The 22,061-nt window shown below is 41.5% G+C and overlaps 1 protein-coding gene across 1 annotated transcript; it reads left to right on the plus strand.

Annotated features, from left to right (window-relative positions):
* The first annotated feature begins 723 nt into the window (after positions 1–723).
* Positions 724–22,061, plus strand: UBE2N (ubiquitin conjugating enzyme E2 N). Its single transcript, XM_054988509.1, has 4 exons — positions 724–871; positions 19,001–19,247; positions 19,395–19,535; positions 21,373–22,061. Exons 1-4 carry the CDS (start codon positions 842–844, stop codon positions 21,411–21,413), a joined length of 459 nt encoding a protein of 152 aa, XP_054844484.1. The 5' UTR covers positions 724–841; the 3' UTR covers positions 21,414–22,061.

A 22,061-nucleotide genomic window follows, 5' to 3' on the forward strand; every position in this document is an offset into this window, starting at 1 on the left:
AAGTCCTTAGAGAAGGGACAGCTTTTGTGGAGGAGCGTAAGCACTACTCTGGAGATGTTCAAGCACCCGTTTTCAAATAAATGGCGTCTGTCCTGAAAGACGTGAATGAACCGATGTAATTTTGTATTGTTTTAATGGTAGTCTGGAGACTGGGGAATACCTCATGTTTTCACTTAGCCATGAATCTCATTCAGTAATCTTTGCCCAGTCATTTTTAGGTTTGCCTAAAACGGGTCCTTCTCTTCCCTAAACCCAGCTTTATCCAGGCTCCATCCCTCCCTAATCTATTCTTATTTATTTGTTTTTTAGTCCATTTCTCTTCAATTAAGAGCTTGAAGACGGTCACATCAATAAATTGCATCAATTAAAAGAATACAAAACATAATATATAACCAATAAAATCACAGTAAAACATACAACATAATAGAGATATATAAAATCCTTTTATCTCAACCCAGACTATAGGTAATAATCTCCAGGAATTTCCCAGCCTGGAGCTAGCAATCCTATTTTCTATCAACCTTCTCTGTCTCACAGCCTTGAGAACCGCGCAGTCTTTTTGGAGCCAGAATGAAACACAAATGCGATGCAGAAGGCGGGGCCAAGCGCTTGCCAGGCTACAGGCGCACTCCCCGGGTAGCCTTGGGCTGCCTTTAAAACAACGGCGCCTATCCCTTCTTCCCAACACGGCTTCGCCTGCCTTCTCGAGACTACAGCTCCCAGTTCGCAACGGCAGAGACTCGGCGTGACTTCGCAGGAAGTGAAGGGCAGACTCCTTCCGGTAGTGCGTAAGCCCGAGCGGAGCCGAGACCCAGCGGAGCCTGAATCCCGACACGACAAGATGGCCGGGCTGCCCCGCAGGATCATCAAGGTACCCGCCTTCCTCCGCGCGCTGCCTGCCCCCGCCTTCCCTCCCCTCTCTGGGTGGCTGGGGGCGAGCCGGCTGACTAGGCCGCGGCAGCCCCGCGCAAGGGCCGGCGGGGGGGGGGGAAGAGGAGGGGAGCGCTGCGCTTCCGGTGAGCAGGGCGGGCGGGGGGCGCAGCGGCTTCTCCTCTTGGCGGCTGCGGAGCGCGCGGAGGGGAAGGGCGGCCTGGCGGCGGCCGTTGTCGCCATTTGTGGCAGGCGAGCGCGAGGCCCGGAGGGCGGCGGGGTCTCCTAGCGGCTCCGTGCCGTGAATGAATGGGCTGGAAGGCCCCTTCCGGGCCTGGGCGCGGAGCCTCTCCTTGCCGCGCCGGCCGCAGCGCCGGCCTCGTCCCCGCCTCGAGAGACGGAGGCGGCGGCTGTGACAGGGCGCGCGCGCTCTCGCTGGCCGGCGGGCGTGTGGAAGCAGCGCACGAAACCGCGGGGAAAGGGAAAGGCAAAGGCAGCGCCTCGGCAGCCTGCCGCCCCGAGAGCTCGGGAAGCCCGCTGCTTTCTTGGAGAGAGGCCGGCGATTGGCCTGCCCACTCTAGAGGAACGCAGCTCCTCTTCTCCCCTCCTCCTGCAGCCGGGCTAGCGAGGGGTGTCTTAATTTATGCGATGGCTCAGGGTCCCTTGCATCAGAAAGTCAGCGCATGCCGGGTGCCCGGTCCATATCCTGGGTTTCATTACACGTGTTTCCGGGGGAGATGAAATTTTCTAAACTTCTTTTCAAAAAGGGATCTTTTTCAATTTTGTTGGGCTTGGATGTTGCTGTGCTTGGCTGCATTTGCCTTCTGTGCAACTCTTTGAAAGTTGAGACTGAGGAACAAGTTTTCAGCAGAAAAGAATTTCCCAGACTTTACTGCCCAGTTCATTTAATAATCCTGTATATTGTGGATATTTAAAAGTATGTTTCTCCATATTTATGTCTTGCAGTTGAGCCAAACTGGTCTGCAGTTGAAATTAATCACTATTTTTAGTTAAAACTGGTTTCAGCTGGGTAGCTGTGTTGGTCAGGAGTATTTGAGTCCAATGGCATTTTAGAGATTAGGGTTTTTAGGGTATAAGCTTTCGAGAGTCAAAACTCCCTTCTTCAGATATGATAGGAAGGGAGCTTTGACTCAAAAACTTAACACCCTCAGAATCTTGTTGCTTGCTGAGGTGCCACTTAAATCCTTCTGTAGTTAAAACTAGTTGCTGGGATGTGCAGTTGAACTTTTGGCTTTTCACAGAATAAAGCATTATCACCAAATACTGTGACAACACAAGAAGATAGGATTGTTGCTTCGGGCATGTGTGCTGATGTCAGCCTTTCTCTCCCCACCCCGCTCCCCCACCAGCTACTGGTGGTTTATACCTGAGCCCTTACAAGGTCCCAGTTTCAGAAACATTTCCATTCTGGCAAGATGCCCCTGCAAAAATAAACATGCCAGCAGAAGATGACCTTTCCTAAGAAGAGTAGCTGTAAAGGTCTATACTAGTTTACTGTAATTGAAATTTAGGAGTGTGATCTTAATATGCAATCGAGTTCTCAACTGTATTTTAGTTGCTCATACGAAGGAAAAGAATTCATGTGGTGCATCTTGATTTAATTGTTCCATGATTTTGTTTTCAGGCAGTTGCCTTGGGTTCCTCTTGGTATTGTGGGGAATATTTGTCAGACTGACTCTGTATGCTCAGCTCTTGTGATAACACCTCTCTTGTACTGAAGTTCTCTCCAGCTGTGCAGAGTATTGTATAGTACTTTCAGTATTCAATCTGCTTACATTATCCCAGTAATCCTTATGATAGCCCCATAAAGTAAGATGTTGTTGTTATCCCTATATTATAGTTGGTGGCTGAAGGTGAGTGTGTGATTTGCCTAAGGCTTTGGGGTGAATTTGGGGCTGCAGTGGAATCTGAACTAGTGCATTTTGGGTTACAGCTCATTCTCTTAACCAGTATACTACACCGGCTTCTCTTGCCTAAAATTCCAGTGATCCTAGACATCATTCCTAATGAATAGCTGGTGTAGGCCATAGGAACAAAATAATACAGGACTTCAGTGGCACCTTATAGAATACAGATTGTGTTGGAATAAATCCTAAATATATTTTCCACAATGCTCTCTCTCTATGTTTGTTTGTAGTTGAGCTAGTAATCTATAAACATAGAGCACTGTTCTAAATATTGTTGTAAAATAATTGAGTGGCTGCTTAATTTATCTCAGCTTTAAAGCAGCAGTTTATCAACAGTTTTAAATGTTTAACAAGCTCACACTCTGTATAGCACATATAAGCTCTTAAGTATTAGCTCTGTGACTGATTTTACATAAGAAAAATTTTACTTTTTAACATGCTGTGGAGTCATTCTTGTGCACAGACAATTAACTTTGCCTGCATTGGGGAAAACATTCTGCAGGTACAGACAATCCTGGAATGCTCAGGTAATCCTGTGCCCATTTTCCAAGCCTTGGAAAATGTTTAAATGTTCACAGCAATATATACATGATAAACAAACCCATCTAGTTCTAAATGTTTAATGTTTTATGCTCCTCACTATCAAGTGTAAACAAGATTGCAGTTTTCACACAAAAGAGCTGTGTAGTGGGGCTTAGAGCAGAGGAGTGTTCTCTATTTCCCCTCTTGCTTTTGAGATTTCACCAATATTGTTCATACACTTTCAGGCCTATCCAACATTAAAAATGAAAGTTGATATTCTTTTGGGTAGTGAATTGTGACCTAATATCAAGTCTGCTTATACCAAGCACAGATTTTATTTGCTGGTACCAAATTCCATGTCTTTCTCTACTTGCTTCAAACAGTGAATAAACAAGTCTTGGGCATGCCCTGTTGAGTCTTAAATTGGCTGTATCAGCTCTCTCAAGCAGACCAAAGCAGAACTGAAAAAATCCCAGGAGTCTAAAATTTGGAAGCTGGCACCTAGAGATTCTCAGAGTGTTCTGTTTTTACCAACTCACTTTGAAAATTACTAAGCCCTTTTAAGAGGTTACAGGCTTTTTAAATTCCAAGTAATTTTAGTAATGTTGTGATACTCATCCTTGCCATTATAGAAAACCTTAAACCACCTAACAGTTCCAGCTTCCTGGGTCTTTGCTTACTGCTGTTTAGATACTGTAAGTAGAAAGTTAAAAGTAATGGGTAGGAACCAGGGTGGATTTGATTTAAATCAAACTGATTTAAATCACGATTTAAATCACTAGTCAGTAAGGCTTGATTTAAATCATAGTTTTCTACATAAAGACTAATTCTTGCTGGTATAACTTTAATATGCAAGTAGATGCTTGCCTTACCGATAGGTAAAGGAACTTCATTAAAGTATTCCCAAACTGGGTCTCTTTTACGGCCTGCTGCCATTATAGGTTTTTTCCTCCAAGGAAAGAATGTGATAAACCTCAGGTCATACACACAAAAGATCCAAAGACTTGTGCAGTATTGTGCTCAAAAAGTTTCACTTTCATTTTGTACTGCTTGCCCCTCCTCACAGTTTCTTCTTGTGCAGATCTATTCCACTCCAAACAATCAGAAAAGTATTGATGGTTGTTGTGGGTTTTCCGGGCTGTCTTGCCGTGGTCTTGGCATTGTAGTTCCTGACGTTTCGCCAGCAGCTGTGGCTGGCATCTTCAGAGGTGTAGCACCAAAAGACAGAGATCTCTCAGTGACACTGAGAGATCTCTGTCTTTTGGTGCTACACCTCTGAAGATGCCAGCCACAGCTGCTGGCGAAACGTCAGGAACTACAATGCCAAGACCACGGCAAGACAGCCCGGAAAACCCACAACAACCATCGTTCTCCGGCCGTGAAAGCCTTCGACAATACATCAGAAAAGTATTGTTTCTATTCACTGAGCTTCTTGAAACTTAGCACTGGAGGGGTTGATTCTGTCTTCATAGGTTTGTAGAACAATAGGATTAAGGTCTTTTTCTCAACTCTGTTCATGTTAGAACATTTTTTCTGTGAAGAAGAGCCATGTGATCTCTGCTGAGCTGATACAAATTCAGTTTTGAGAACTGCAAACCAAGCATCTGTGATAATATCTTGTAGGCAGAGAAACTGCCCAATAATCTTACAAAAACCTCTGGAAGAGCATGACATTGCGAATGGATTAATGGAATTTATTTACCAAAAATATTAAACATATACAGCCTTATTCTACATAATTAAAAACTAATCTTTATTTCATGATGGAATAACCTTTGGATGGTAATATATTTTCCTCAAAAAGCATTTTATTTTAAAAAATCCGATTTAAATCAAAAAGTCTGATTTAAATCAAAAAAATCGATTTAAATAAAAAAATCTGATTTTTTTAATTTTTTAAAAAAAATCATTGATTTTTATCCACCCTGGTAGGAACAGATATGAAGCATCTTAAACTGAGATAATCATTGTTCCCTCAGTGCTGGCTTCTGTGATGGCATCAGGTGTCCATGGTTTCGGAGGCCTTTCACACTCCCAGCCACGTGATCCTTTTTATAAGAGATACTATATACTGGGGACCTTCTGCATGCAAAGTAGATGTTCAACCACTGAACTATAGCTCCTCTCCAAAGCTGGAACAAAGACCACAAATACTGTCATCTCTGAACCTCATCCTGCATTACAAGGTTCTTGGGTGTGTTGGTGGATGACATGAGGAATTTACATCAGATACACAATGCGATTTTTTTGCTTCCTAAACTCATGCATACCCTTTTCTCCCTGCAGCTGTGGTGCATGGGTAGAAGGGGCTTCAACCTCCTTCCTCTCAATTCTGTTTCCTGTGGAACTGCTATTAGTTCACAAAATTGATGGGGCTGTCTGAGAAAGTAAAAATGACATGGAGAGGGAGTGGAAGACTGGAGCAGCCACTACCCATTCATGGTGGTCACAAAGAGAAAAGAGCACATGTAAGTCTGGAGAGGCACAAAATTCTCATTGAGCAACTGGCGCAAAGTCCTCCTGTCATCTACCAACAAACGTGAGGACTCTGTAACGTGTGAAGTGACCTTTAAGGTTGTGAAGAGAATGCTAGGAAGAAGTCTTTTATGTTCTGGCTGGAGGCAAAAACAAGAACCAATTTCTCCCCTCCTCTGCAAGTGACAAGCAGAAAACAATGACAGGGTAGTAATTTAAGGCAAAGTGTTGTGCATCTCTGTTAAAGGGGAAGTATATGAAGTTGAAACATTGGATTGGGACAAGATTATAGGGATGACATGGGGGGGAGGGGTCTGCAGTAGGAAGGGGGGATTGATGGAAGTCCAACCTCTTCTGTTACACATGTCAGTTTTAAAGACCTGTTGCCACTTCTGTTCCAAAGCTACTAAGTATTCAGCATACATTCTTGATCTGACTCTGTGATATGCTTGTGATAACGTTAGGCATTTTGAGAATAGTTTTTAGACTCCTCAAGCAATGCCCCACCTCTTGTGCCCTGGTTTGTATGCAATGCAGAACCACAGTGTTGGCCCTTCAGTGACAATACTTATTTGTTTGATTCTTTAATGGATAGTCCAAAAATATAGTAGGTTGAGAATCTGGAGCTGCAGGAAGTGCCTACGCGCAGAAACACAAAATTGAACAGAGAAAACCAAAGCTATTTTGTTCTTGAATTTGTATACTTGTTGAGGGCAGGATGGAAAAACCAGTGGAGCCTTCTACCAGCTCTTTCTGCTGCTATCTGCTGCTATCTGTCTTTTTAACCCAGGTCTCCTGGGAGTATGACGTCACATCAGTGGTTGCATCATCCACTGTGAGTTATGCATGCCCCTTGTGGTGGTGGTGGTGAAGGAAGGTGGAGAGTATCTTGCTAGCAGCAGTGGAGTAAGATTTATGCTGGGTTTGTTTCTCCTCTGTTCTTCAAGTATTTAGGCTGGGTGTGGCAAGAAGGAAGAGCGAGCCGCCTAGGATATCTTTTTTGTTTGCTTTGGTTATTGTGTTGCATTTCTGTATCTTTAAATTGTCTGTTTGTACTGTGTCTTGGTATTTTTGTAAGCCATTTCGGGTCCTCATTGCAGAGAAAGTGGGATAGAAATAAAAGTTCATATTTAGAGTACTTATTTGTTGTATTTGTTTTCCATTTTTATTGGGATAGCAAATATTGTGGCTTGCAATATTTATAAAACAATTAGTAATCGCCACTGCTAATAAAAAGTGTTTGGAACATTCAGAGTTTTATTGTCAGTGGTTATTTTAACACATTTAATTCTACAGCGTGAGTTCTTCCAAAAGAATTCTGTCAGCACTCATTTCTATCCTGAAAAAGGGGCAAAATTGCTTGATTTGGTGCCGATTTGGAACACTGTATTCCTTGATTAACTTGGTTTATTTTAGATGCCTTGGCATCAGCTGCCTGACACTTCCAAAGCCCCCATTGAAGCCATAATACAGGATCTTTACATTCTGTCGGTGTATCGATCATTTGTCATCCTCTATATTCCACATACCTGAAGTAACTTTTCATTGGTTATCATGTCTTATGTTAACTCACTAACAATCTCCCTTTTTTGTCCTTAATTGGAGGGTAGCCTATGAAATGTGTGTCTTCTATAATTTAGCTATAAACAAACACGAAAATGCATCAAATATAAGTGCTAGAGTGATGATGGGAAAGTACTATTTCCAAGAGTTTTTCATACATGAATTGGGAGGAAGCAGTAAAGAACCAGTGACAAGAAATTGTTCTGTAATTCTAGGGGTGTGTTGGTAGAGGAGCCAGTGATTCAGATAGAAGTGGAAAGGAGGAATAAAATGGCCTAGTAGTGACTGAGCAAATGAACAGATGATAGGGAAATTAGATCCGCAACTGCTTCTTCACCATGTATGACAGGTGTTTGGTAACCTCAAGCTCTTTAAATGATTTTTGAGTAGTGGGTGAGCTCTAATAATAGCTCTCTCTCCTTTAAAAGTTATGAAGAGGTATGGAGAGAAAGCACTGTTTATCAAACTAGCAGTGACCAAAGCAGAGAGAGTGATTGGCAGGAAACTGAAAGGTATCTTTGGTTTTGAGCTTTCTGCATTTGACTAAGATTGCTTTTAATGCCGGTGCACTGCTTGGTACTGTGTGGAATACCAAATGTCAACTTTTTGAGAGATCTGAGACAGATAGGACAGGACTTGAGAGAGTTGAAAGGGAGTTATAGATGATAAAGAATGGAAAGATGTGCCAGGCCAAAAAAGGTTTTGTGGGGAAAGTGTATATGCAAAGTGATGAGAAGCAAAAAATGAGAACTGTCTTGATGGGTAGTTGTAGGCATTGTGGTGGAAGAACAAAGTAAAGGCTTTTAAGAAGGGAACATGAATAAGGATATGGGATGAGAAGCAGCTTAAGAATAAAGGTTAGAGGTGCAACATTTCTGGAAATACTGAAGCTGTGGTTAACTGTTGTGTTTGGAAATTGAATTCAGTACTTGCTTAGTCTCTTGCCTAATTTAACAACATGAGATGTGTTATACACAATTTAGTTCAAATATTGAATTATTATATTTATGAAATTAAAAGATAAACATGCCATTAGCTTTATTCTAACAATAATTTATATTTATTTACTGACATCTATAGTCTGCTTTTCACATAGGCTCAAGGTGGAATATATAGCGTATGTCAGTACTAGCACACTTACAGCAAGGGACAGTATACTGTAGTATAGGATATGTTTATTTAGATAACAATTCAAATAATCATGGAACTTGATTCATAAACTCAAAAACTATATAGACTTGTTTATCGCCACCGTCTGCCTCCTGTGCTTTAGGGCAAACTGCTTTTGAAACTAAGAGGGGACTTTCCAAAACAGCTTGTGTCAAAGTGCAGTCACCTGTCCATGGAAGTCAGAAATTCCACAGCACTTTCAAAAGACAAACCATGCTTTTTAGAGATAAGTTCAGAAAATAAAGAAATTGAAAAATAGCAAAAATGTGAACATTCAGTTAAATTTTATAGTAACAGTGAATTTTTCATTAGTGTATCAAACACAGGCTGCAATCCTCCGTGCATTTAGCTGGGCATAGGTCCCATTAAACTCTGTGGTCATGCCTAGGATTGGATTGAAAGTCTCGTAGCAACTATAGGCCAGACTTGCAATCTTGAGACAATTTTATTTATATCCACCACCTCCCAATGAATGTATTTTTTGAAAATCTAGCATAAGTTTATTTTTCTAATCTGAATCGATGTTTGAGAGTTCCAAAGCTTCTGATTATGAAGTTTCAGTTTGAATGTCAGGAAATGAAAACAAATTGCATAAATTCTTAACATACTAACTAATTTTTGTGCACATGTTTAAATGTTCATAAGACCTATACTTGATACAGAAGATGAAGTGAGAAATAGGGATGAGCAGCTGAAACCTCACTAATAGTCATCTTACCTGAGCCGTGCCCCATCTGCAGTATCTTACCTGAGCCATGCCCCATCTGCAGATACTGCAGGTGCATCAGATCTAAACAGAATAATTTTCAGCATTTGATGATAGGCGGAAGCCTTGCAAACTGACAATTCAGACACTGAGTGCCTGTAACTTTGATAGAAATCACACACAGATTCTGCTGTTATTTGCCCTGGCATGAGCAAAAGACATATAGGGGAACACAACAGAATGCCTGTGTTAAGGAATTTAAGACCTGTCCCATTCAGCACAGCAAAGTAGGGCCTTGGGATAGGGCATGGTCTAGGTCCTTTGGCTGTGGGCTTGGTAACCGGATCCCTCACCTGTGACTTGAAGACCATGGGAAAGGAGAGAATAGCTTCCTTGCATTCTAATTATGCCTCCTTGTGCTGGCCCCACAAGTTATAATTTTAATTGACTGCAGAACAGGGATATTTTCTGCCTGTAACTTAGGAGGAACGATCTCTAGGGTAAGGATTGGAATCCCGGAGAATTTTATCCTTGTTCTGAATGAGGGGAGAATTATACCTGTAAATAATTTCCCCTGGGAGCTACTATGAAATTGGTTTCTTAATACAGCTATCTTACTTCTGATATAGAATCTAGCTTGCACTTTTAAAATGGTGTATAATGGTACTTTGAACTTTTTTTGCTCATCCATACTGAGAAACGCTGAAGGAACAATGAGAGCAATATCTTGGCTAAATTATCAGTTCAGAACATATGCTGCTGTTGTACGTTTTAAAAAATAATCTTTATTTACAGTTTTATGTGTTCCTTAAGAATCTCATCTATGAAAACATACCTTTTCTCAGTTTTTTATGCATTTTCTTTCTCTCTCCTCACTTCTTTATTCCCCTTTCTCTTTTCCCTTCCTTCCCTCTTGGACTTTCATTCATTTCTTATTATTCCCCTTCTCTTCTTTGAGAAATGAGCTTTTATACATTTTTACAGGAAGGGTTTTTTTAAAAACACCCTCCCCCCAGGCTGATGAACATAGATGTTCAGAGAGAAATTCAAATAATGTGAATGTTGCCAAGAATTTTATATGTATCAGAACACAAGACTTTTCTGACATTGATAAATGGATGGCCTTCTTCAGGATAAAGTAGCTTCATATGTTCATTGTGGAATAAGATGAGGTAGAGGCAGTGAGAGTGATACCATGGAGTTTGTGACCTAACTGACTGTTGCCATGAGCTCTTTTTGCAAAGCAGAGATGGAGTTTTGTTCAGTCTTGCAGTTCAGGGAGCTGGGCTGTTGAATGAGGGGAAAGGTCAGGAGCAGAAGCCAACCCCCTCCTTCTCCAGGCCAGCTGTCCTCCCAGTGGCTGGCCCATGTTTCCAATGCACAGATACTACTAATCTGGACAGACCAGTAGCCAATTCTGAATAAAGCATCTTCATGTGTTCAGCATGGTTGTCCCACAATTCTTTTGCAAAATGAGAAAGGTATTGCATTTTGTCTATACCTTCCTGTGGCTGCCTCTTTGGGGTGGCATTCACCCCTCTCAAGATTCCAAAGGTGCCTGCAGGCTGAAAGAGAGAACCTGATCTACCTGTACCTTTCTAGTTAGATCACTTGCAGGTGGCCTATTTAAATCCATTTTGGTATCTCTGATGGATGGTGGTGGGGAGTGGGTGGGTTGCATTTCAGATAGGCAAACTCTTTAAACTCTTGCCAATTCTTGTGGCAAACTGTTTAGTTTTTCATCTTAAAATGCAAGCATAGTTTTTCTGTATTTATGAAGGATTGGTCTGTTTTTTGTGAAACCACTTTTCAGGTTTTGTTATATAGTTATGTTTCTAAGTTGTGGGAAATATTGTCTGAATTGGTTTGTAGGGCCTCATAATGAGCCACTTTATTCTTCCCACCCATTTTTACTTTTTTTAAAAAATTGAAGTTTTCTAATAATGATATATTGATATAGTGTAAAATAGAGAGACAGGAGAACAAAAAATAGTGGACACGATGGGAAAATCTGCAATTTAAAACCATCTGCAATTCAAAACCCAATATAAATGTTGTTTTGTATAGTTGAAAGAGCCTGTCTGAAAGTGCCCCTTTGAAATGATCTCTTTTTGCTTTTACAACATTTGTGACTGAACCTGATTGCAAAAGGGATAATGGCTTTGTGCGAAAGTGCCCTTGTTCTCCTATGTGAGACTCTTCTATTCAACATCTCTCTTGCTCAGGAAAAGGAACTCCTTGAATCTAGACAGATTAGGTTCGGGCTCAATCTTCTTAGGAATGCCAGAAGGCAGTGTGATGATCTGAAGGTCGTTTTTCTTAGCACTGTGTTGTATTTCATGGTGTATGTCAGTGTTGGCTGTGCTGTTAAAGAAATCTATGCTATCTACTTGATTAAAGCTGAACCATGAAAATGCAGAATGCTACTTTGCAGAGCTCATTTGGAGGGGGAACATGCCAGAATGGCGTTCTGGTAGAGCTGAAAAGTGGTCACGTGGGTTTTGACCCTGCCCATGTGATTTCTTTTCTTCCCCTCTGTCTCCTGTCGAAAGTAGGGTAAGCTGCTTCAATTCATTCTGCTGCTTTATTTTCATTAGTGAGAGTGAGTGAGTGCAAGCTGGGCTGCTGGGCCTGGCTATCCAAAGGAGGGTAAGCTGCTTCAATTCATTCTGCTGCTTTATTTTCGTGAGTGAGTGCAAGCTGGGCTGCTGGGCCTGGATATCCAAAGGAGGGTAAGCTGCTTCAATTCATTCTGCTGCTTTATTTTCGTGAGTGAGTGCAAGCTGGGCTGCTGGGCCTGGATATCCAAAGGAGGGTAAGCTGCTTCAATTCATTCTGCTGCTTTATTTTCATTCGTGACTAGTGAGTAAGTGCGTCCGTGCAAGTAGGGCTGCTGGGGCTGGCTCTCCAGAGGAGGGTAAGCTGCTTTGAGTTCATTCTGCTTTATTTTCAGGAAATACCTGGAGATTTTTGGGGAACGGGGCCTGAGGGGTGGGTGTTGCCTTCTGACACACTTCCGGTGATGTTTCAGGGGTGTGTGGCAAATGCTAATGAGATATGCTAATGAGTTCCTGCAGTTCTTTTTCTACAAAATGACCCCTACTACTATGGTAGATGACTGGAAGCAGTGGTGGTAAATGGATATGGTTGGTTAATTGCTTGTAATTTAGAAGGCAGGTTCAGCACAATAATTCATTTCTAAACATAATCTTAAAAATATCTGGAGTACAAATTTAAAATTGGTAGAAAACTTGAACACACAGGAAAAACAAATTTTGGGAAGCACGGAAATATATAAAATACTTTCCTTATCAAACCTAAATTACTTTTACTGATTAAACAACATGAAATGCATCATTTATAACTTAGCCTATAAAATTGTTCCATTTGGCATATTTCTGGAATTTAAAAATATAAATGTGTTCATGTTCTGTTCGAAAAATTGCAAGAACTTGAGAATAGGGATGTACAGTTCGGATTTGGTATTTGGTAAAAATTACCGAATTTTATGATTTGGTATTACTGAACTTAAATCTATATTACTGAATGAATTTGGTAATACTGAATTTTAGTTTTACCAAATTTATTTCGTACAATTTAGGAAGCACAGCAGTGCTGTTCTTGCTGTTCCTTAGCAAAGGAACAGCAAGGAAACACTGCTTTCAGCCTTTTTTGCCTTTTTAAAACTGCTGCATGGAGTTACATTATGAGTCAGCCTCCATTTTGCTCTAGCTTAGAGATTGAGAGGCACTGTCTGCTTGTTGCTGCTGGCCTTCTCTCCTGGCCTGCTTTTGACTCTGACTGGATCCTGCTGCCTTGGAGGTAGAGTGGATTCCTGGCTGCTGCCTGATTTGAAAGTCATAGACTCACTAGGTTTTTTTCTCTCTTTGCAGGGAGAGGGATGCCCTGGTGTCTGGGAGGGATAGGTGGGGGAGGGGAGGGAAAAGGGTTTTTTATTTGCATTTTTTTTTTGCTCTGGTGGGGGGGCTTTGCTTGGGTTTTTGTGTAGGGGGGGCCTTGACTTCTTGCTTTTTAAGTCAGTTATATTTACTGTTCATTTTGCTACTTGTTTTTCTGGAGGCGTTATTTTAATCCTGTTGTGAGTAATTTGTTTGGAGTTTTATAGTTCCTGATAATTTTATTAAATACACTTGTTTTTTACAGAAATTTGATTGGTGTTTTTTGCTGGGTTCTGTTTTCTGTTGGCAGAGAAGTTTGGTTTGGTCAGGTGATCAGTTACTGTTGGTTGTTCTTCTGGGGGAGTGTTTGTTGGGTGCTTGGTTCAGTTTGTTAACAACCTAGTGGTGTTTGGGTGTACTTTTGGGGTATCCTGAGAGAGTTATGAAGTGTGAACTTTTAAAAAGTGTTTTCAAGATAGGCTAGTTGTAGGTTTCCCCATAGGGAATAATGGAGATCGGAGGTGGTTGGGGGGGCACCTTTTTCAGGAGGCCATAAAATGGCCCCATGGGGTCCAATCTTTATGAAACTTGGGGGATTGAGGACAGTTAGGAGTAGGCTCCCTGCAAATTTGGTGAAATTGGGTCCAAAAGTGACCTTCCCAGTCCAATGGAAATTTCTGAATTGAGTTTCCCATAGGAAACAATGGCTGAATTGTACCAGATTTGCTCCGTATTACCGAACCAAACCAGAGAATAAATTTGGTATTCCCCAAATTCTGAATTTTTTTTCCAGTTTGGTATTTCTGGACTGAATCAACCAATTTTTTTTCCTGCGCACACCCCTACTTGAGAATGAGTTGCAAACTCTTGCACTCTGTGCTACCATAGCACAGGCAACTCTTTATTTTCACTATATGAGAGATAGGAAACAATAAAAATTGAAGGTATAAAATAAATTCTGTAGTAAACAGAAGAAAATATACTATGTGGGCAGAAACTCTCCTGAGTCACAATAGGTAGAACTACCAGCATGGTTGGTTATTAAACTGAACTTTATAACATTGAAAATACTGAGCTCTTTAATAATGTATTATTAAACACATTGTAGCAAACACATAGAAAATTGTTGCCCAAATTGTTTACATTTAAACAAAACATTCTTGAAATTGTATATCTCTACAGAATAAGAGTTTTTTTTTAAGTGTTCCCCTGAATTTCTGAATTTTCCATTAGAAAAACTGAGGAAGCCTTAAAACTTTTCCATGTTACATACATTTTGAGTGTGAAAAGCTTTGCCTTAAGAGTTTTTTCAGTGCTTCCCTAAATTTTCCAATTTTTCTGCTGGAAATTTTTTCCTGGTTCTTCAGATTTCTAATCTGGAGGCGTAAATCCAATAATGATGAAGAGTTATAAAAGGAATGGAGTGGAGAGGATTGTTCCAGCATGATTATTAGTATGTCTTGGCAATCAGAAATTGCCATGTATTATTCCTACATATGAGCATATACTGATGCCACTCCCTAATGAATAGGAGACAACAGCTCTTTGTGGAATCTAAAGATTTGTATTGCTTAGGCTTGGAAGAAGAGGCCTTTCCTGCTATTACTTTATATTCCAGGTTTGGTGGCTTAATGCGTTAGTGTAGATTAGAAAGCCAGTGGTTAAAAAGCAGATGATGCAGTTGTTTTCTTTAAAGAAATGTGAGTTTAGCAGAACAGTTTCTTTTCCTCCTTTATTTCATATTCTGTGCTTTCGTCTTCTGTATGCAACACAGGAAGTGGGTATGATGTGTACAACTGTAGTAACATTTTTCTGTTCAGAACCATGAGTCTGACCTAATCTAGGAATGGGAAACCCCATGACCTCTCCTGATCTCCCTTTTGTGAGTACCACATAACCCTAGGGTTAAATAATTACTTGGGGAGATGGTTGCAATTTGCTTTGGTAGAACTTAAAAGAAGGCATTTTTCTACTTTTGTTTTCATTTATGAATGAAAAGTACAGAAAATCCACAAGATGTGGTTTAATAAAGATTATTGTTTAATTTCAGTATTTGAAATAGGGGTGTGCACTCCCCAAAAGATTTGGGTTTCTCACTTTGGGTTTACCTGAAGCAGAAAAAAAATCTGGAATTACCTGAAGCAGCAAGCCACTCCGGGATTCTGGTATTGAGCTTGCTTTGGTATGCTCCGTAAAGATTCGGAGCATACCGAGGTGAGGAGGAGCAAACCCCCCCCCCAACCCCCCAGGGCAAACCCACCCACTCCACTTACCTGGCAAGCAGGGAGAGGGGGGGCCAATCAGTTGGCCGGTGGGGAAGGCCGGATCTGGATCCTCTGGCGCCCGTGCCACTGCCTCCTCCACTGCCGCAGCATCCAGCTGGGTGGCGGGGAAGGCCAGAGCCGGCTCCTCCGGGGCCCATGCCACTTCCTCCTCTGCCACAGCAGCAGCCAGCTGGGTGGCAGGGAAGGCTGGAGCTGGTTCCTCCGGGCCCATGCCACCTCCGCTGCTGCCACCGTGGCCAACAGGCTGGCGGGGAAGGCCTGGATCAGCTGCTTGGTGGGGATCTCCCTGCTAAACAGCTGATCCGTGGGTTTAAATGCCCCTTTTCGTGCTGCTTCGCAGCAGCACGGAAAGGGGCGTTATAAACCCCCCCCGCCAGCTGGATCAGCTGCTTGGCGGGGATCTCCCCATCCAAGCAGCTTATTCCAGGGTTTAAATGCCCCTTTCCGTGCTGCTGCAAAGTGGCACGGAAAGGGGCATTTAAATCCCTTGACCCGAAGCTTCCTGAAGTGATTCGAATCGCGTCAGGAAGCTTTGATTCGGGGTTTCTGATTTGGAAATCCTGAATTTTTGCAAATTGGGTCCAATTGGGGTACGTTACCTGAATTGGAAACCCAAATCGCACCCCCCCCCCCTAATTTGAAGTATTATTCCTTTTGCAGAAATTTATGGAAGCTTTAACTTACAGCATGCCATTATTCAGGATTGTGTGTTGGGTACTCGATATGCATATCCGTGATAAGGGCGAATTCACACAGGCTAAAAAAGTGATCTTGGTTTATATTTGAGTGTTTTTGTATACACAGAATATAACTATGAAATATTAGCCTTGAAATAGCAAGCTCCTGAAAATGCCTGGAAATAATATTCAGAATTATTTCACCTTCTTTTATTAGCACAAAAGTAATCTAAATCTTGTTTTTGAAATAGTTCTTCTGTGACTCAGGGGTAGAGCTTATGCTTTGCTTGCAGAAGGACCATGGGGCAATACCCATAGCCAGCATGCTGCAATGGTTAGTGTACTGGGCTAGGATCTGGGATACTTGAGTTCAAATCCCTACTCTGCCATGGAAGCTTGCTGGGTGAGTTTGGGCCAGTTGCACACAGTCAAACTAACCTCCCAGTGTTGTTGTGAGGATAAAATGGAGAAAAGGAAAATGTTATGCTGCTTTGTATCCCCATTGGGGAGAAAGATGGGATTTAAATGAAGTTTAAAAAAAAAACCTTGGACAGAAAGTGTTGGAAAAAAGCATTTGCTAACATCTTGGAGATACTTCTACTTCTCCTTCTACTGGCAGTGTAATAATAACAGCATTGCTTATAGCTGTGTTGGTCGGCAGTAGAACAGCAGGATTTGAGTCCAGTGGCACCTTAGAGGCTAACAAGTAGAGATAGGCACGGAATGAAAAAAACCGAACCACTTGGTTTGTGGTTCGTTAACTTCTATGGAACACGTAATGGACTCAGCCCATTTCTGAACCAGTTCAAGGTTTGGGGGGGGGGGGCAGGACAGCCCCTTTCATGCTTGGAGAAAAAAGCACCCTTTCCCCAAACACCTCCCCAGTCCCCAGTCAGTAAGAAAAACAAGCAAGAGAAAAGAGATTTTTCAGCCCATTTTCCAGCAGCCAGAAGTGCAGGCCAAAGTCCCAGTCCCAATCCCAACACCACCACCAAGCTCTTCTCCCTCTCCCACTCTAGAGAAACTGAAACCAGGAATCACACGGCTTCCCCTATTTATGGAAATAGCCAAGAGATTGAACAACACAGGAGCACTCTAGTTGGCAGAAAAACCTGTCTAACATGGTTTTGGAAGGAAAAGATTGGTGTTGCCATGGCTGCTGAAGGCCCATCTCCTCAGTTGCCTTGGAGATTCTAACCCACCCCCTTTTCCTGGCTGGATAGGCCAGAGTGGGAGCTCTCTAGTTGGCAGGGACAGCTGCCAATCAAGCCTGGAGGCCTCAGATTGGGGGCAAGCTAAAGACTGCCACCGTTGCCTGGGCGAAGGAGTATTTGGCACCAAAAGTGTCCAAACCGGCAACAGAACGGTAAGAAAAGTTTGTTTGGTTCGGAAAAACACGGACCCACGGAACATGTGGTTCTTTGACTATGAACTGGCTGTTCCGTAGTTTGTTTTGTGCCCATCTCTATTAACAAGGTTTTCAGAGTGTAACCTTTTGAGAGAGCTCCATTTTTAACTCTCAAAAGGTAGCACTCTGAAAAATCTTTTTGGTCTCTAAGGTGCCTCTGGAGTCAAATCGTGTAGCATTTGGTGGGGTGGTTAAGAGCGGCAGCACTCTAATCTGGAGAAATGGGTTTGATTCCCCACTCCTCCACTTGAAGCCAGCTGGGTGGCCTTGGGTCAGTCACAGCATCTCAGAACTCTTTCAGCCCCACCCACCTCACAGGGTGATTGTTGTGAGGATAATAATAACACACTTTGTAAACTGCTCTGAGTGGATGTTAAGTTGTCCTGAAGGACGGTATATAAATTGAATATTATTATTATTTATACTTTGCCTTTCTCGCTGAGTTTCAGGGTGGATTACACAGTAGTTCAATACAATCAACGTCTAGGATATTCACTAAACTATACAAAAGGGTATATATTGCAGAAATTTAAAAACAGACAGAAATTTCATACAGCTCTGAAACAACATGGAAACTATTCAGTAGAAACCTATAGCAACAGACAGTATGAAGTCTACATTCCTATCCTCCACAGCCTTATTACCTGTGTATAGGAGCCCTCCTAAATAATTTGGTTTTGCATAGATTGTGGAAAGCTGGGAGGGTGGAAGCTTTCCTGACTTCTTCAGGCAGTTGTTGATTTTGCCCAATTTCAGGGTGGCATCTGTAGAAGGTCCTGTTCAAATGACCAAAGTTGCCATTGCAGAGCATAGGGAGATAGGTGTTCCGGCTGATATGAAGGGCTTTGTATGTGATAGTCAAAACCTTGAATTGAGTCCAGTAACTGATTGGTGGCTAGTGGAGTAACTGCAGATTGGGAGTAATATGCATGCTCTGTTTAGATTCTGATAATAATCTTGATTACTTAGTATAATCTTTCTAAATATTGGCAATGTTAATCTTGAGAGTCAAGTTTAAGACTAAAATGGATGATGTGCAGAATATATTGGGTGATAGTACTAGAATAAATGGATGTAATCATGTTTATAGTTACAAATACGGTGAAACAGTAGTATCATGAGTAGAAGCTCAACTGTTACTTATCAAAAAATGAAAATATCAAACATAAGAGAAGACAATACTGGACCAGTGGTCTGACTTTTGTATAAAGCAGCTTCTTGTGAATCTGATCTGTGTGTGTGTGTGTGTGTGTGTATGAAATGTATTAATAGCTGAAACAACTTCATTCAAATTAGGTGGGGAACAAGATTGGCAGTCCTTGCTGTAGGGAACCACATGGCGTGGCAGCCTCCTTGGAACTGAATGTTTTTAATGTCTTAAAAGTATTCACCTACTAGAAATTCCATGTACCAGAATGAGAGCAGCTTGAAAATGGTTCTTGTCAATGGAGATTTGCATAGTATACTTGTTTTTCATTGTTTTTTTTCTCTTTTCAGGAAACCCAGCGTTTGCTGGCAGAACCTGTTCCTGGAATAAAGGCAGAACCAGATGAAAGCAATGCACGTTATTTTCATGTGGTCATTGCAGGTCCACAGGATTCCCCCTTCGAGGGTGGGACATTTAAACTTGAACTATTCCTTCCAGAAGAATACCCAATGGCAGCTCCGAAAGTACGTTTCATGACCAAAATTTATCATCCTAACGTAGACAAATTGGGAAGAATATGTTTAGATATTTTGAAAGGTAAGTATTTGGAAGTGATACATTTTCTCTTCCATACCTTAAAGTTACAAGGATATTTGAAAGGTTATTTCATACTGTGTCATCTATTAAAGGGAGATGTTGTATATTAAAACTATTGCTTTAATACTCTAACTTTTGTCTTTTCAGACAAATGGTCTCCAGCTTTGCAGATCCGTACAGTTCTGCTATCAATCCAGGCTTTGTTAAGTGCTCCTAATCCAGATGACCCACTAGCAAATGATGTAGCTGAGCAGTGGAAGACCAATGAAGCCCAAGCCATAGAAACAGGTGGGGTATCATTTATTCTCCATTTTACTGATTGATACATTTTAGCTCCCCAAACAGGCTAATAAACACAGTTCAATTTTTTCTGTATACTCACTAGAAGTCATACATAAAAACAGTCCACATATTTCCGATATGGGATATATTTGATCCTTTGGAATTTTGATAACCAGTCCTGGATTTTAGAAATCAGTTCAGTTTTCAAAGTGCAGGTTGTGTCTGAAGGATAAACAGTTTCAGTGCAAGTGTTACTGGCCATTTGCTCACATGAGAAAATGTTGCAGTTGAGCAGGGTGTCTCCACAGAAGCTTCTGTGATCTTGGAGCTATAATTTCTGACCCAAGACTATGACCTCCCAGCAGTCTTGCAGGGCTGATTCAGTTAATAATAGATCAATAAATTTTAAGTTCGCTAATCTTTATCAAGCTGGTAAAGGCTGGTAATTTGACTCCTATAAGTGAGTATTGCAAATGATATGAGAGTTGATATGTCATTAAAAAGAGCTCCAAACTTGTTAATTCTGTGGAATTTTGATATAAGGTAGTGGGCTTCTATGATGCTGCCTTGTCCTTAACCGACAGAAATGGCACCAGAGGCATTTTTAAAATTCTAAAAATAATTAACTGGTTTATTTACTTTAGGGGGAAAAGGTTAGGTGAAATCAGGGATTGAAATTTCTGAGGTAATTCAGTGCACGCACACATGCACGCTCGCACACGTGCGCACACACGTAAAATTGGAACATTTGCAGACATCAGGTCTTAGTCTCTTCATAGATATTTAAAGACTTATGTTTTGAGGCTTTTTTCTCCAAGCACTCTATGGTACTTTCTTTTAGTATTTTCTTCTCTTTTGGAGTTAGAAATTCTGGTACCCACATTCTGGTACCCCAATCCCCTTCTCTTCACATACCAGTGCTTTCCTTCAGTTGTTAATGGAATCTGAAGGCCTCCACAGGCAGTTTCTAATCACACTTCCTCTCCTTAAAAGATCTCTCCCCTTTCTTTCGCCTGTTTGGAAGTCTGCAAAACCTCCTTGCCAACTTCTCCCAGTTGTCCTGCCGGTGTTAAAAGTGCTCTCCATTAGAATTCCGTCTCCCCACTCTTCACACTCAATCTCTTACTCTCTGCTAGGACTGAAAACAGACCCTCCTCTTTCCAGCTCATGGTACTCGATCCGAGGCCTTGGAGTAGCCTGTCACTCAAAGCTCTCTAATGCTGTGAGGGATTAACCCTTAACAGTCCTGCAGCTGTGTGTGAACAGCCCTTCCAGGCTTTAAAAAACATGCAATCCATCACCGCTTCACTACAGAAAGGATGCCCAGGGAAATGGGACCATTCACAAAATGACTTAAGGGTAGGGAGGAACATGCGGTTGGGAAGATCTAAGCAAAATAGAAAGTTAGTTTTCTGAATAGGTGCTCCCTGCAGACTCAAAGTGATGCCTCCTAGGGTCTTCACCTGCTCAAATGAGGTCGAGGGAAGACAGGATTGGCCCTTTGCTTTAGAAAAAGAGATGCTTTTAGAGGAAGATGCAAGTAGGCATCAGGATACACATCAATGGGTGCCATGCTGGGGATCACTGGCCACAAGCGTAATTCAGTATATCATGCTTGATAGGTGTAGTTTTGCTACCGATGCTGTACAGAAAAATTAAGGTGCGGAACTAAAAAACTCACTTTTGTATGATGTCCACAATAAAAGGTAACTAAAGCTAGTGTGCAACAACACACCGATGTGTCTTCAGTGGGGGAAAAAAAGATGGGTTAGCAGAGAATATTGATTCAGATTAACTGAGATACTTTATTTGCTGATACATGTTTCTTTTTTTTTTTTTACAGCCAGAGCATGGACTAGGCTATATGCCATGAATAATATTTAAAATGTGCTCTAAAACAGTGTGCATCACTTTTTCTTGTTCTGCCAAGACCTCTTCCTTTTTTTGTTTGCATTTAATGGACACAGTCTTAGAAAACATTACAGAATAAAAACCCAGACATCAATTCTTTGGTGATTTAAATGCGCACTAGCAAATATGTGTCTTGTCCTAATTCACTCCTGTTCCGCATGAGCAGAGGTTAGAAATATCATCAGGATTCTTGTGAAATTGTTTAAAAGCAGTAGCACCTCTCTGCTTTTAATACGTTCCCCCCCCCCCCATCATGATTTAAGTGTAAGCACTGTGAATGAAAGTAGTCAGGGTTAGCTGCAGGGATTTTTGTTCTAATTGTGTGGGCCCTTTCTCCCTTTTTTATGGTGATGCTAATTGCATTGGTTAAAGCAGCTAACCAGTTATACTCTAGAATTTGCCCTCTAGCCAAGTCTAACTTAGACGCTGTAGATGGACAAGCTTGGTTGTTTGAACAAAAATGGGAACATTAAACATCCATCACCATCACTAATAATATTGTGATTCTGCTGTCAAGTGTAAAAACCCTCCATTCAAGGAAAAGCTTGTGACCATTTTGTATGGCTTGTCTGGAAAATCTTCTGTAAATCTTATGTTTTAGTAAAATATTTTGTTATTCTA

The sequence above is a fragment of the Eublepharis macularius genome, chromosome 9 (genome assembly GCF_028583425.1).
Source record: "Eublepharis macularius isolate TG4126 chromosome 9, MPM_Emac_v1.0, whole genome shotgun sequence".
Taxonomy (NCBI): Eukaryota; Metazoa; Chordata; class Lepidosauria; order Squamata; family Eublepharidae; genus Eublepharis; species Eublepharis macularius.